At 39.2% G+C, this 11703-nt stretch overlaps 2 protein-coding genes across 6 annotated transcripts; one reads left to right on the top strand and one right to left on the bottom strand.

Moving 5' to 3' along the window:
• Positions 1–251: 251 nt before the first annotated feature.
• On the bottom strand, positions 252–3324 carry LOC109111845 (frizzled-2-like). The gene has a single exon (XM_042724678.1). The coding sequence runs from the start codon at positions 3107–3109 to the stop codon at positions 1457–1459; it is 1653 nt and encodes a 550-aa protein (XP_042580612.1). The 5' UTR covers positions 3110–3324; the 3' UTR covers positions 252–1456.
• Positions 3325–4210: 886 nt separating this feature from the next.
• LOC109064019 (meiosis-specific coiled-coil domain-containing protein MEIOC-like) lies at positions 4211–11703 on the top strand. 5 transcript variants are annotated; one of them, XM_042724693.1, is made up of 9 exons: positions 4211–4416; positions 4763–4876; positions 5322–5470; positions 5595–5708; positions 6357–8076; positions 9174–9308; positions 9723–9903; positions 10674–10890; positions 11027–11703. In XM_042724693.1, exons 1-8 carry the CDS (start codon positions 4411–4413, stop codon positions 10874–10876), a joined length of 2622 nt encoding a protein of 873 aa, XP_042580627.1. In that variant the 5' UTR covers positions 4211–4410; the 3' UTR covers positions 10877–10890; positions 11027–11703. The 5 variants fall into 5 exon arrangements, with proteins under 5 accessions (XP_042580627.1, XP_042580636.1, XP_042580647.1 ...); XM_042724702.1 differs by having other exon boundaries at positions 6357–6435; positions 6511–8076; positions 10674–11703; XM_042724713.1 differs by having other exon boundaries at positions 6357–6435; positions 6511–8076; positions 10698–11703.

Consider the following 11703-nt stretch of genomic DNA (forward strand, 5'->3'; position numbering starts at 1 on the left):
CATAAACCATGTTTACGTTGTAGTACCCATGTCATTATACACATTTGTGTCCTCATAAACCATATATACCAGTACACACACACACCATGTGCTTTCCATTTTTTCCCTGCATGCCTCAGCTCTCAGGACCATGCGAGAACCATTTGCTCCTCAACGGCTGCTTGTTTCACACTACAGTCAAGAGAGAGAGAGAGAGAGAGAGAGAGAGAGAGAGAGAGAGAGAGAGAGAGAGAGAGAGAGAGAGAGAGAGAGAGAGAGAGAGAGAGAGAGAGAGAGAGAGAAAGAAAAAAAGCAGCACACACTCTCTCTCTGACTCACATACAACCATTCCAATCTCTGGGTTTAGGATATTCTTTGTGGAAAAAGAGTATTAAGATCTGGTAGAAAAATGAAGCACAATTACAGACATATGGATTACATATTTGAATAACAGTGAATTACTGCAGTTGCTTTTATGCAAAAACCTGCTTAAAGGGATAGTTCATCCAAAAAGGAAAACTGTCATCAGTTCCCTCATGTTGTTTCACACCTAAAACTTTCATTCTGTTGAAGACACAAAAAGACATTTTGAGAATTTGTTTTTGTCCTTACAATCATGATCAAAAACAACATTAGACTTCACTGGCTTTCATTGTGAGGACAAAACATTTTTTCAAAACAATATTCTTCTTATTATTAAGATTATAGTCTTCCGCTTACGAAAAAAAAACATTGTACTGGTTTGAAACAACATGAGAGTGAGTACATTACAGATTACTTGTTTTTAGGTGAACTACTCCTTTAAATCCACAACACATATCATGAAATGAGTTTTTCTTTTACCGCTGAACTAAATAAAGTTTATAAAGAGGAGTATTATTTACAACAACTTTAATTCGAAACAGAGGGACAAACATGAGTATAGAAGACATGACAGAGAGACTAGTGGATACAAATATTCTAGATACTGTAGAGTACCAAATTTTGAAACACAAAAAAATGAAGATTTGCTTAAATACAAATATATAATTATGTTCAAATGCAGATTTTTACAAATATTATGTACAATGTTTTAATTACATTTAACACAACTGCCTGCCGTATATTAGATGACGAGCTTTCAAGCTCTCCTCCCCCCATGGCTCTCTTTGCTCTGTCGTTTGTTGAATTCCCAGCTGGTATCTCACTTTCCAAGTTGAGTTTTTATGGCCAGCAGCTTATGAGAAAAAAAAAAACGGGGGCAACAGAATGGGGGAGGAAAACATTTCTGCACTTGGTATCAAATTGGCCATGTTTGTTTTGGGGAATTCAAGTGGTTTACGTCCCATTTCTCTTTCCACTTGAAAGTCTCTGACAGTCTAAAAATAAGTGTACAAGTGTAACTGCTTTCAAAATACTGATGATCAAAGGCACTTTATTATGTTTTTGTATTTCTAAAATCATCATTGCATGAAAATGTGGACCACGATGTCCAGTTTCAAACGGTGGTCTCCCCTTGTCCAGCACTGGTCAAACGCGCGTAGAATTTCCTCCAAGACTGCAGCGTCTTCCCCGACCAGATCCAGAACCCCGAAGTGATCCCTACAATTAGAGTCATGAGGTACTTGATCATGAAGACGGTGAAGTCGGGGGTCATGTGAGGAGCGGGTTGCATGGGGCAGGGGATGGCCAGGCTCTTACAGTATGTACTGATCCAGCTCTTCTCCCAGTGCTGCCTGAAGGCCTGCTCGTAAAAAAAGCAAGCGATGACGATGGTGGCCGGGACAGTGTAAAGAACTGAAAAGACACCTATGCGGACCATCAGGCGCTCCAGCTTCTCGGTCTTGGTGCCGTCGTGCTTCATGATAGTGCGGATACGAAACAGGGACACGAAGCCAGCGAGCAGGAACGAGGTGCCGATGAAGAGGTAGATGAAGAGAGGGGCCAACACGAAGCCCCTCAAGGGATCCAGATTGTTCAGGCCCACAAAGCAGACTCCACTTAACACGTCTCCATCGATTTGTCCCATGGCCAGGATGCTAATAGTCTTTACAGCCGGAACGGCCCAGGCGGCCAGGTGAAAGTACTGTGAATTGGCTTCGATAGCCTCATGGCCCCATTTCATACCAGCCGCCAGGAACCAAGTGAGAGACAGGATGACCCACCAAATCGAAGACGCCATACTGAAGAAATACAGCATCATGAACAGAATTGTACAGCCTTCTTTCTTCGTACCTTGAACGATGGTTTTATAGCTATCGAGAAAAAAGCTCTCGTTGCACACAACTTTGTCCCCAAGAAAGTAACCAGCTATATACGCAATGGAAACCATGGTATAACAGCCGGACAAGAAAATAATAGGACGTTCTGGGTACTTAAAACGTTGCATGTCCACTAAATACGTGGTTACGGTGAATAAGGTAGATGCACAGCAGAGGGAGGACCAGATGAGGATCCAAATCCGGGCAAATTCAATCTCCTGGTCCGTGAAGAACATATAAACCCGTTGTGTTCTGGAGGACTCACATGGAGCGCCACAATCCAGCTCGCCCAAGAACTTATAACCGAGGTAGGACGGCACCTTTAGCACTGACGGGCAGCGGAAGGGCTTGTCCAACGAGGAGTACAGCTGAATGCCAGGCGTTCCTGGGACGGGCATGTGAACGGGCGACACTGTAGCCACGGAGTCGTTCTGGCCCACGCAGATGTGTCCGTCTCCCAGCACGGGGAAATGTTCGCATCTCAGTCGCTCGGGCCACTGGAAGCCGAACTTGTTCATGAGGGCCTCGCAGCCGTGCTTTGCCCTCTCGCAAATGGAGCGGCACGGCGGGATGGCTTTCTCCAAAACCGTGCACACTGGCGCGTACATGGAGCACAGGAAGAACTTGAGTTCGGGCGAGCACTGTACCTTGACCAGCGGGTAAAACTGGTGGACCTCCAGCCCCGCATCCTCTTGGTTGTAGTGTCCGACCAGATTTGGCATAATGGTTTGATTATACGCGATGTCCGTGCACAGGGGGATGGTTATGGGCTGACAGAAGCCGTGTTCGGGAACGGCTATCCCACTGTCTCCGTGATACTGTCCAGACGCCACGAAACAGCACGGCAACACCAGTGCCAAAAACAAACACAAACTTCCACTCGCCTGCATTGTCCCGCAAAGTTCCGCCTAACTTTCACTGAATAAAACGCGAGTCCACAAGCTACGCTTTGGGCGACATATTATCTGCTAATCGAAAAGAAAAAGACTCGCGAGCTAGTATAAACTGCATACTTTGTGAGGAGTATCTGTTGCGCGCAGGAGCGACAGCATGACTTTTCCCCCTTTGTCCGTCAGACTGTTTCAAGTTCCCCCTGGGCTGCCTGTTGCTGAGTATGAATGAGGAGGAGGGAATTCGGGGGTCTTGAAACAGATTTCTACTCTAAACCTCAATCGCAAAGTCTTCGGACCAATCGCATCGCTCATATGCCATTAGTCATCTGAAAACCTAGAGCATTTTTTAAAAAGTTTTATTCGGGTAAGAAGTTATGGTATCGAAGAATGACAGAACGCGAGTTTGGAAATTCTCTTTTCTGAAAAACAAAACAAAACATGTCTTATAAAAAAAAACCATCTATCTATCTATCTATCTATCTATCTATCTATCTATCTATCTATCTATCTATCTATCTATCTATCTATCTATCTATCTATCTATCTATCTATCTATCTATCTATCTATCTATCTATCTATCTATCTATCGATGGATAGCGGTGACATCTTGTGGCTATGTGTTGTTAGTTACATTCACCCTAGGTGTTATTTCTTAATTTTATTTTGCGTTGTTTTAAATTAAAATAAAACACATTTTAAAAATGAGTTTAAAATCAAGTTGGTTATTAATGCTGATAATAGTAATAACAGTGATATATTAAGGATAACAATATATAAACGAATGCATGTAACAATTATTTAGAATAGTATTAATACAGTCCGAAAGGGACACAGTCTATGGTTTAGAAGCAGAGCAAGAGAGAAATTCTTAAGTATTGGAAAATTAATTAATTAATTTATTCAGTTATAGGAAATAAATCCCAGAGGCTAACATACATGTCATGTATTTTTTTTCTGGAAATTTTTCTTTCCAAATGTATTCTTCCGTTACTAAGCCTGACGGCATCTCCTCTCGCGACCATTTGATGGATTCTGATTGGCTAATTGAAGGCGGTTTAGCCAATAGAAACGCGAGGGACACTTGTAGGCTGGACCGCAAGCTCTTGGCTTCGCGGGCGCGTTGCTGAAGAGACACGGGCGAGGTCGCGAGTTCATCCGATTAATTAAAGTGAAAGACACTGGTCGTCTTTAATTTATTTGCACAGTAAATCAGCTGATTAATTAGATAAATCGTGAAAAGTATATATTTATAATTTGTATAATTTGAGAGGCCCTCTGCCAGCTACGTTCATTGTCAATGGAGGTAAGAGCTAACGTTAAGTTAATTCTGAGGAAAAACTTATGGTAGTTCACTTTTTCTATCTGCTTGTTATGTTAACTCAGGTACCGACCTAATAAAGATTACCAGGTGTACACATACCTAATTAAGATATTAATTAGCATAATGTCGACTAATGTTTAACTAATGTTTAATGTTTGACTAATGTTTAACAGTTAACTAACTATAAAGGTGAAGCCAGATATGTCGTATCATCAGGCAAAAGAAAACCCCCACAAGGCCTCATTTGCCTGCATGTTAAACCTGTGCTTTTTGTCATGTCATTATTGACCGTTATCATATAGTATAATTTTTACCCTTATACTTTAAGGTCAATAATGCAGCGAAAAGCAAAATCAGTGTGAATACAAATGGAGCAAGAGCAGTCTTTGATCGATTTCATAATTCAGGACCAGACTCCTACTTCTCCACAAACAAGCCTCAGGTGAGAAAGTCCTCTTCAAATTGTGGCTTTACTGCACAAATGAATTTAAAAATACAGTTAAGACTTAAGTGTATAGATTTGCCAATTTAACCTCCTCGTATGTTTGAATGCATAGCAATTTGAACTACTGTGTATTATTTAGAGAAAATGTTAGATTAATATGTTTTTTCCAAATATAGAAGTTGTCAAGAGTGGTCTGTTGCTAAGATCTGCAAAATTAAATTACTCATTTTATTTGAATTGTAATAAATATTTAAATAGATAATTGAACTGGACAGCATTTGTAATAACAGACTAACTAAATTGCACAGATAATTTTAAGGACGTTCTTAGTTTTATGTTCATACCCATAAATATTTTTGAAAATGCATTGTAAATGTATATATTTTATCCAATTAACAACTTCTCAATATGCCTTTTATGAACAAATGCTGTGTTCTTGCAGAATAGCTTCAAAGACAGCGGATTCTTGTCATACAACACATTCTCGGACTGTCCGGTGCAAAACTGTGCACCACTGCCTTACACAGTTTGGCCAACTCAGGAAGAAGACTGTAAATCAGTCACCTGGCCTCAAGTCATAACTGATAACAGGTTCGTTTTATTTTTATAGATATTAATAATACTGTAAAAATTGGATGTTATATATTAACACAATAATACTGTGAGTCTAGAGGAATTTGTTATTAAATACTAAAATATTGTTTATCTTGCATAGAAATCTGGTAGATGCCAGTAATTGTGGGAGTGAGGCTGATCTTTATGGATTAATGTCCAACATCTTGGAAGAACCAGATTCAATAGAGCCATACTCCTCATATGTCTCAGAGAAGTAAGTCCCTCTTGATTTATTTTACAGAAATTAACCTGTAAAGCTAATTATTACTGATTAGTGTAAAAATGGCTAATTTCCAATTCATATGAATTTGATAGTATTTAATGTTGTAGATATCTTTTATGTAAAATAAATGAGGCATATGTGTAATTGTGAGGTTTGCAATTTTTCTCTTAAAGTATATTTATGCAACATCACTCTTTACTCAAAAAGATCAGATTCTACAGATTTACGGCATTAAAACTAGATACATTAGTCATGGGAAATACAATACAACAATATAAATGCAGTAACAAAAGGATTTTAAAACATGTTTACATGACTCAAGACACTGTCCTCTGCCTGAAAGTGACTTTATTTTTGCTGTGCATGTTTGTGTTTGATTTATGAATAATTAACCTATAAAGAGGAATTTTATTTCCATAACTGACTGATAATAGAGTGCTCCACTATAGTGACTTGTATGTGTCAAATTATATAAATGCCTTTACATTTGTAAAAATAAGCATATGTTAAACATTTAATTAACTGTTTTGTGTAAACATGTTATGGCAGCTTTAGTATTTTCACAATTTAATTCAAAAATCCATCAGCTTTCTTTAAAATTGATGCAAAAAAAAAAAAAAAAATTGGTGTTGTTTTTAGTAGGCTACCATCCAGCCTGAAAGGTGTCTGGTCTCCAAAGTTAACAAGAGAAGAGAGGATGCATTACTTCAGTAATGAGGTACAGATGCCGCTCATTTCTGGATTCCCATCAAATCAGATTTGTCCTAAACCAGTCAGCAATATTTCTCCTCAGTCTGCAGGTAGAGAATCTCATCAGTGGGCTGAACTTCAGAATTGTAATGGTTTTGATTCTTTTGCACTTCCCTGCAATTTCTCCACTTGTAATGGAGAGGCTAACACATATCCTCCTCAAGATCTTCCTCGCCCCCCAGGCCTGGGCACACCCCCAGCATTAAGCTCTAGCCTCTACCAGACCAGGGCTGGTAAACCTGAGTTTATTACACCTGAGAAGGATGAAGGATACCGCAGCACCACTAACTACCTGTCTGATCATATAAACACAGTCAACAACTCTTGCTGCCCTCCACAAACAAAGGATGACTCCTATTTCAGTTCATCTCATGAATTTTCATCTGTGAGCAAAGATAAACTGAAAAACACCCAATCGTTCTCTGTGCAGGATGTCAGTAAACTGGCCTTTCTCTTGGCAGAGCAGGATATAAACTATTGCAGAGAATCTACCCAGAATGGGCTTTTAGCACAGAGGAATCTTGAGGAAATCATGTCAGAGCAGAAGAGTCATCCTTTTCAAAGGATGTCAGAGCTTATTACTCAAACACCAGATTTTAAGAGAGAGGTGACACGCACCCATATGGAGCAAAGAGGAGCTAAAGTAGTGGATAAAAAACAAAGTCATTACATTACGAATGAATTTTCAGGGTTTGGGCCACCAAAGACTTTTTCTCCTACCATCTTGCCTCCAGCCCTTCACCCAAACAAAGAAGCCAGCCTGATAGGAAGCAGCACTTCCCAAACCAGGGTAAAGCAGTACCAGCCTATCCAGTTAAACCAATATCAAAAACAAGCAAAGATTTCAGCAAAGAGCAACAGCAACAATGAATCACAGGGTTTTGCAGAGCTCTCAACCACATCAGGAGCTGTTCCATTGCTTCCTTCTCAGCAGTTGTTCCGGCCTGCAGTGAGAGGCTCAGCTGATTTGGGTCAGGGGAACACAGTAAATCTACATGGTGCGATAGGCCAGGTCAGTCTTGAGGATTTAAGGAAGGGAGCAGGAAATGTGGATATTTCAGATTTTGACCTCCAGCTAGAGAATAACAGGTTGTCGGCGGGCCTTATGGTCGATGGGTGTTTTTCTCAGCGATTTAGCACGAAACCCAAACTTCCCGCCTTCCCTAAAGAGGCAGACAAAAAAACAGGACTCCTGCAGAATGCATATCAGGGGCTGGGCAGTTTGTATGAAGGACAAATGAGACACAGTGGAGCAAGTTCAAACTCAGCCAAAGCTACACCATCACAACTTTTCCCATTCCTATACCAGATGGGTGATCCCAGAAAAAGCGCATGCCACCCAATTCAGTCCCAGTCGCCCTATTGCTCTGTGCCCCTCATCGACATGAATGAACATCTGCCAGATGGAGATATTTCACCCTTCAGCCCCTATCTACAAGAATGTATTGGGCTTAGCCAAGCATCCAGAGATGGGTTGTTCACCGGATTTCTGTCGGACATGACTTTACCCAAGTTTGGCAAGGCATTCGGAAGCCCCAACAGTCAGCTACACTTTTACCTGGAGGAATGTTATGAGCAGTGGAGGATGCTGGAAAAAGATAGAAAGCAAGTAAGTGTGATGTTTTTAAGACATAAGGGTATTATTGTATTCCATGTATGATTTTTCAGGTATGTGCTGCAGTGTTGACATATTTTTGTAGGAAAATAAGAAAAATAACCTCAGTGACCAACAAAAGTTTATGATTTTTATGATGTTAATCATGATAATTCTCTTCAATCACACAACTTTATTTTGTAACCTATATAGAATCAGCAGAAGTAAAAAGCTAAATGTAGGCTAGAAACAAACTCTTTATTTAAAAAATATTTTCACTGAAAGATTGAGTTAGAATCTTTGAGTTAGAACCTAGAATGGGGGAAGTCATGGCCTAACGGTTAGAGAGTTTGACTCCTAACCCTAGGGTTGTGGGTTCGAGTCTCGGGCCGGCAATACCACGACTGAGGTGCCCTTGAGCAAGGCACCGAACCCCCAACTGCTCCCCGGGCGCCGCAGCATAAATGGCTGCCCACTGCTCCGTGTGTGTGTTCACAGTGTGTGTGTGTGTGTGTGTGTGTGTGTGTGTATGTGTGTGGTACACTACTCACTGCTGTGTGTGTGCACTTTGGCTGGGTTAAATGCAGAGCACGAATTCTGAGTATGGGTCACAATACTTGGCTGTATGTCACATTACTTTCACTTATTTTTTTGAATAATTTATAAGACTGTGATTATAAACTCAGAGAGTGGACTAGTGAGTAGATGAATTTAACTGTTTGGCCACTTGTTAGCAACTTCCTTTTTCAAGACAAGTAAAAGCTTGGGGGAAAAGCACAAAGGGGTACTGCTAATGTATTTAAAAAAAAAAAAATGATTTTGTCGTAAAACAAAACTTGAAATATCTTGAGCTTGTGTTGACCACAGACCTTATTTCAGACATTTAACCAAAAAAAAAAAAAAATTAACTCAGGATGATAGAACAAGTGCTAACTTGTCAAAACAAAGATTTATTTTAAGGAAAATATTTATGGAAAAATAAATTACTTACCGAGTTGTCAAACAGATTCTGTCTTGGTGAATTATGTTATTAAATTACCAGGTAGTTTGCAGGCTGACCTCTTTTAAAGTATGATGAGGTTGAAACTAATGTAATGTGTTCTTTCTGACAGGCAGAAGCTGTTCTTACAAAGACTTACCCAGGAAAACGTGTGTCTGTGGTGACCAGTAGTGTTTCACCCAAAATGCCTCCAAACCCCTCCAGACTGGACCGCCTCATTGTAGACCAGCTGCATGAACAGGCTAGGGTCAGTCCAGTATTTCTTACACAATTCCTGCCAAGGGTTTTCAAACAGGAGGCCACACGAGAGTGCTAGAGGGCCTGCCTAAAAATACAAAGAAATATAGTGTAAAGATGTAAAGAAAATAAATGAATAAAATTATTGACATTACAGTTTTTGAAAAATCATGACATTTATGAAATCATGAAAGAATAATCAAAATGAATTTATTCTGTTGGCATCAATAGTGTTATGCTGTCTTCAGGTTTTACATCTAATAGTACTGTAGTTGTGGATAGAAAAATAGAGCTGTCAAATTCATAGAAAGTAAAGATTTTACACATGTATAATTTCTATTTTTGCCAAAAAAAACGTGATTTTGTATTTTATATACAATTAAATTGACAGTGTTTTAAACTAATGATTGCATTGTGTTTGTAGGTGGCAGGTTTACTAGGCAAGATGGAAGAGTTGCGCAGTTTTCCACTTCATGCTAATATCGGCTCAGCATTGGACAGGCATCTTGAGGTCATCTACATCACTCAGGCACGCCGAAAGGATGAATTCATCAATGCTAACAGCAGACAGAGGCAGCCAGCAGCCTTCTTTAGAGAGGACAGGGGTTAGTGAATCATATAGTATAACAAAAACAAGGAATACACTTACAGTGCAAAAATACAAGATCTTATATAAACTAGTGGGAAGCCACAATCGTAAAGCAGCCTTTCCACTATCTCCGACAAACGACAAGTGATAGACCAGAAGTCATTCATTTCCAGTCATATGCGAATGCAGAAATTTCGGATCCGATTTGAGCTTCGGATCCGTTCAAATATTTGAACTTCTGTAGCTAGATTGTATGTGACCGACCTATATGATGTATTCTAATTAAAACTGTGAGAATGAGATTAGAATTACTGATTTATTTCAACTTTAACCTTATTCTGTAAACACTTTTTTCTGTAAAATGGTGGTTTAGAATAATTGTAGCAGAAATAATTATTTTAGCATTATTAAATCATTATTAACGTTAATTAGCCACATAAAACCTACTATGTTTTCATGGGAGGGGGGGTAATTTATTTGTATTTTTTTGTGGATATATTTATACATTCATTAAAATCATTAATTTTACCATGGTGAATAAGCCAAGGGTAACGGTTTGTTTCATGACCAGTTTGAAAGTTCTGGGCGAATTTTTGGATAATTGTATCCAAATGTCAGAGACAGTGGAAAGATGGCAGGGCTTGGTAAAGTCCCACTCAGCCTTAGTTTTACTGCTCAGTAACAAAACATTTGCTTAGTTAATATAGATGTGGATAACAAAAGCACTATCTACTTTATCTACTTGTGTTAAAAGGTGAAAAAAAAAATGTTTTTCGCATCTCACAGAGATCCTTCTGTTGGCATCTGCAGTGAAGGACCTGTGCAGCAGCACCAGAAAGGCCCGGATCGCTCTTTGGTGTGCATTGCAAATGACTTTGCCCAAAACAAACAGTTACCCAGAGGAGAGAGACAAGATGGGTACCTGCTCCCCTTTAGGTCAAGACAGTCCTGAGCAAAGCAGTTTGGAGAGAGCACTGAATACCCTGTGATCACTTTCCAGCAGGTATATATTTTTTTGTGTGTCTGTTTTTTGACACAAAGTAAGTCTTCTGTGAAAACCACAAATCAGATTATAATCAAATTCTCCAAAACACATGGAATTATGGCAGTAAGATCACTACTAAGCTATTTTGTCCAAGGTACCCAGAAGAACTGCCAGTAAAAACAAGACATTTTGAGAGAGTATGAAAGAATGATTCAACAGTGACAGAAAGAAAGATGAAGTCAGAAGAGGGAGCTTTTAACTGGGTTATGGTGATAATGGAACAGAATGTATGGTGAGAGTAAGATCTGTGGCTTTGGAGGATGATGGGATATTTTTGCCCAGTTGACCTAGAAATTTATAAAGTTAAACAGGAAGCAAAAAATTATTTGTTAAAGTTTTATTTATTGTTGACAGTTTAATTAGTGTCTCCTACAACCTGTTCAAAATCCTCAGCTAATTTTAGGTCCAGTGATACACACATTCAGACAACAACAGTATTTATGATCAACAGGACGTGTTCCAGTTGTCCTTTTGTTATTTTACTAATTTATATACATGATTCTTTGCCGTCAGCACCTGGTTTTTAGTGGTCTTCCTGGATAAGCAATGATAATCGCAAATCTTTTCTTAATCTGTTTTGTTTTTTGGAAAATTTGAAAGTGAATTTATTTATTTGCAATGTGTTTATCTCAATTCTGAATTCAAGTCAGCATTTCATTCTCTGTTTTTCCATGTATGTATGTGCTCAATCTGTCTGATGTAACTCAGAGGATGTATCGAGTAGCTGAGAGTAACATCATTCATGGACTGAAATAAATGATGTCAACAACA

This window comes from Cyprinus carpio, chromosome A3, assembly GCF_018340385.1.
Source record: "Cyprinus carpio isolate SPL01 chromosome A3, ASM1834038v1, whole genome shotgun sequence".
Lineage (NCBI taxonomy): Eukaryota > Metazoa > Chordata > Actinopteri > Cypriniformes > Cyprinidae > Cyprinus > Cyprinus carpio.

Excerpts from the sequence above, each read along its gene's own strand:
- LOC109111845 (XM_042724678.1), bottom strand. The coding sequence starts at position 3,109 with ATGCAGGCGAGTGGAAGTTTGTGTTTGTTTTTGGCACTGGTGTTGCCG.
- LOC109064019 (XM_042724687.1), top strand. Across the intron at positions 5,471-5,594 it reads CAAGTCATAACTGATAACAG|AAATCTGGTAGATGCCAGTA; the intron begins GTTCGTTTTATT and ends TATCTTGCATAG. Across the intron at positions 5,709-6,356 it reads TCCTCATATGTCTCAGAGAA|TAGGCTACCATCCAGCCTGA; the intron begins GTAAGTCCCTCT and ends TGTTGTTTTTAG.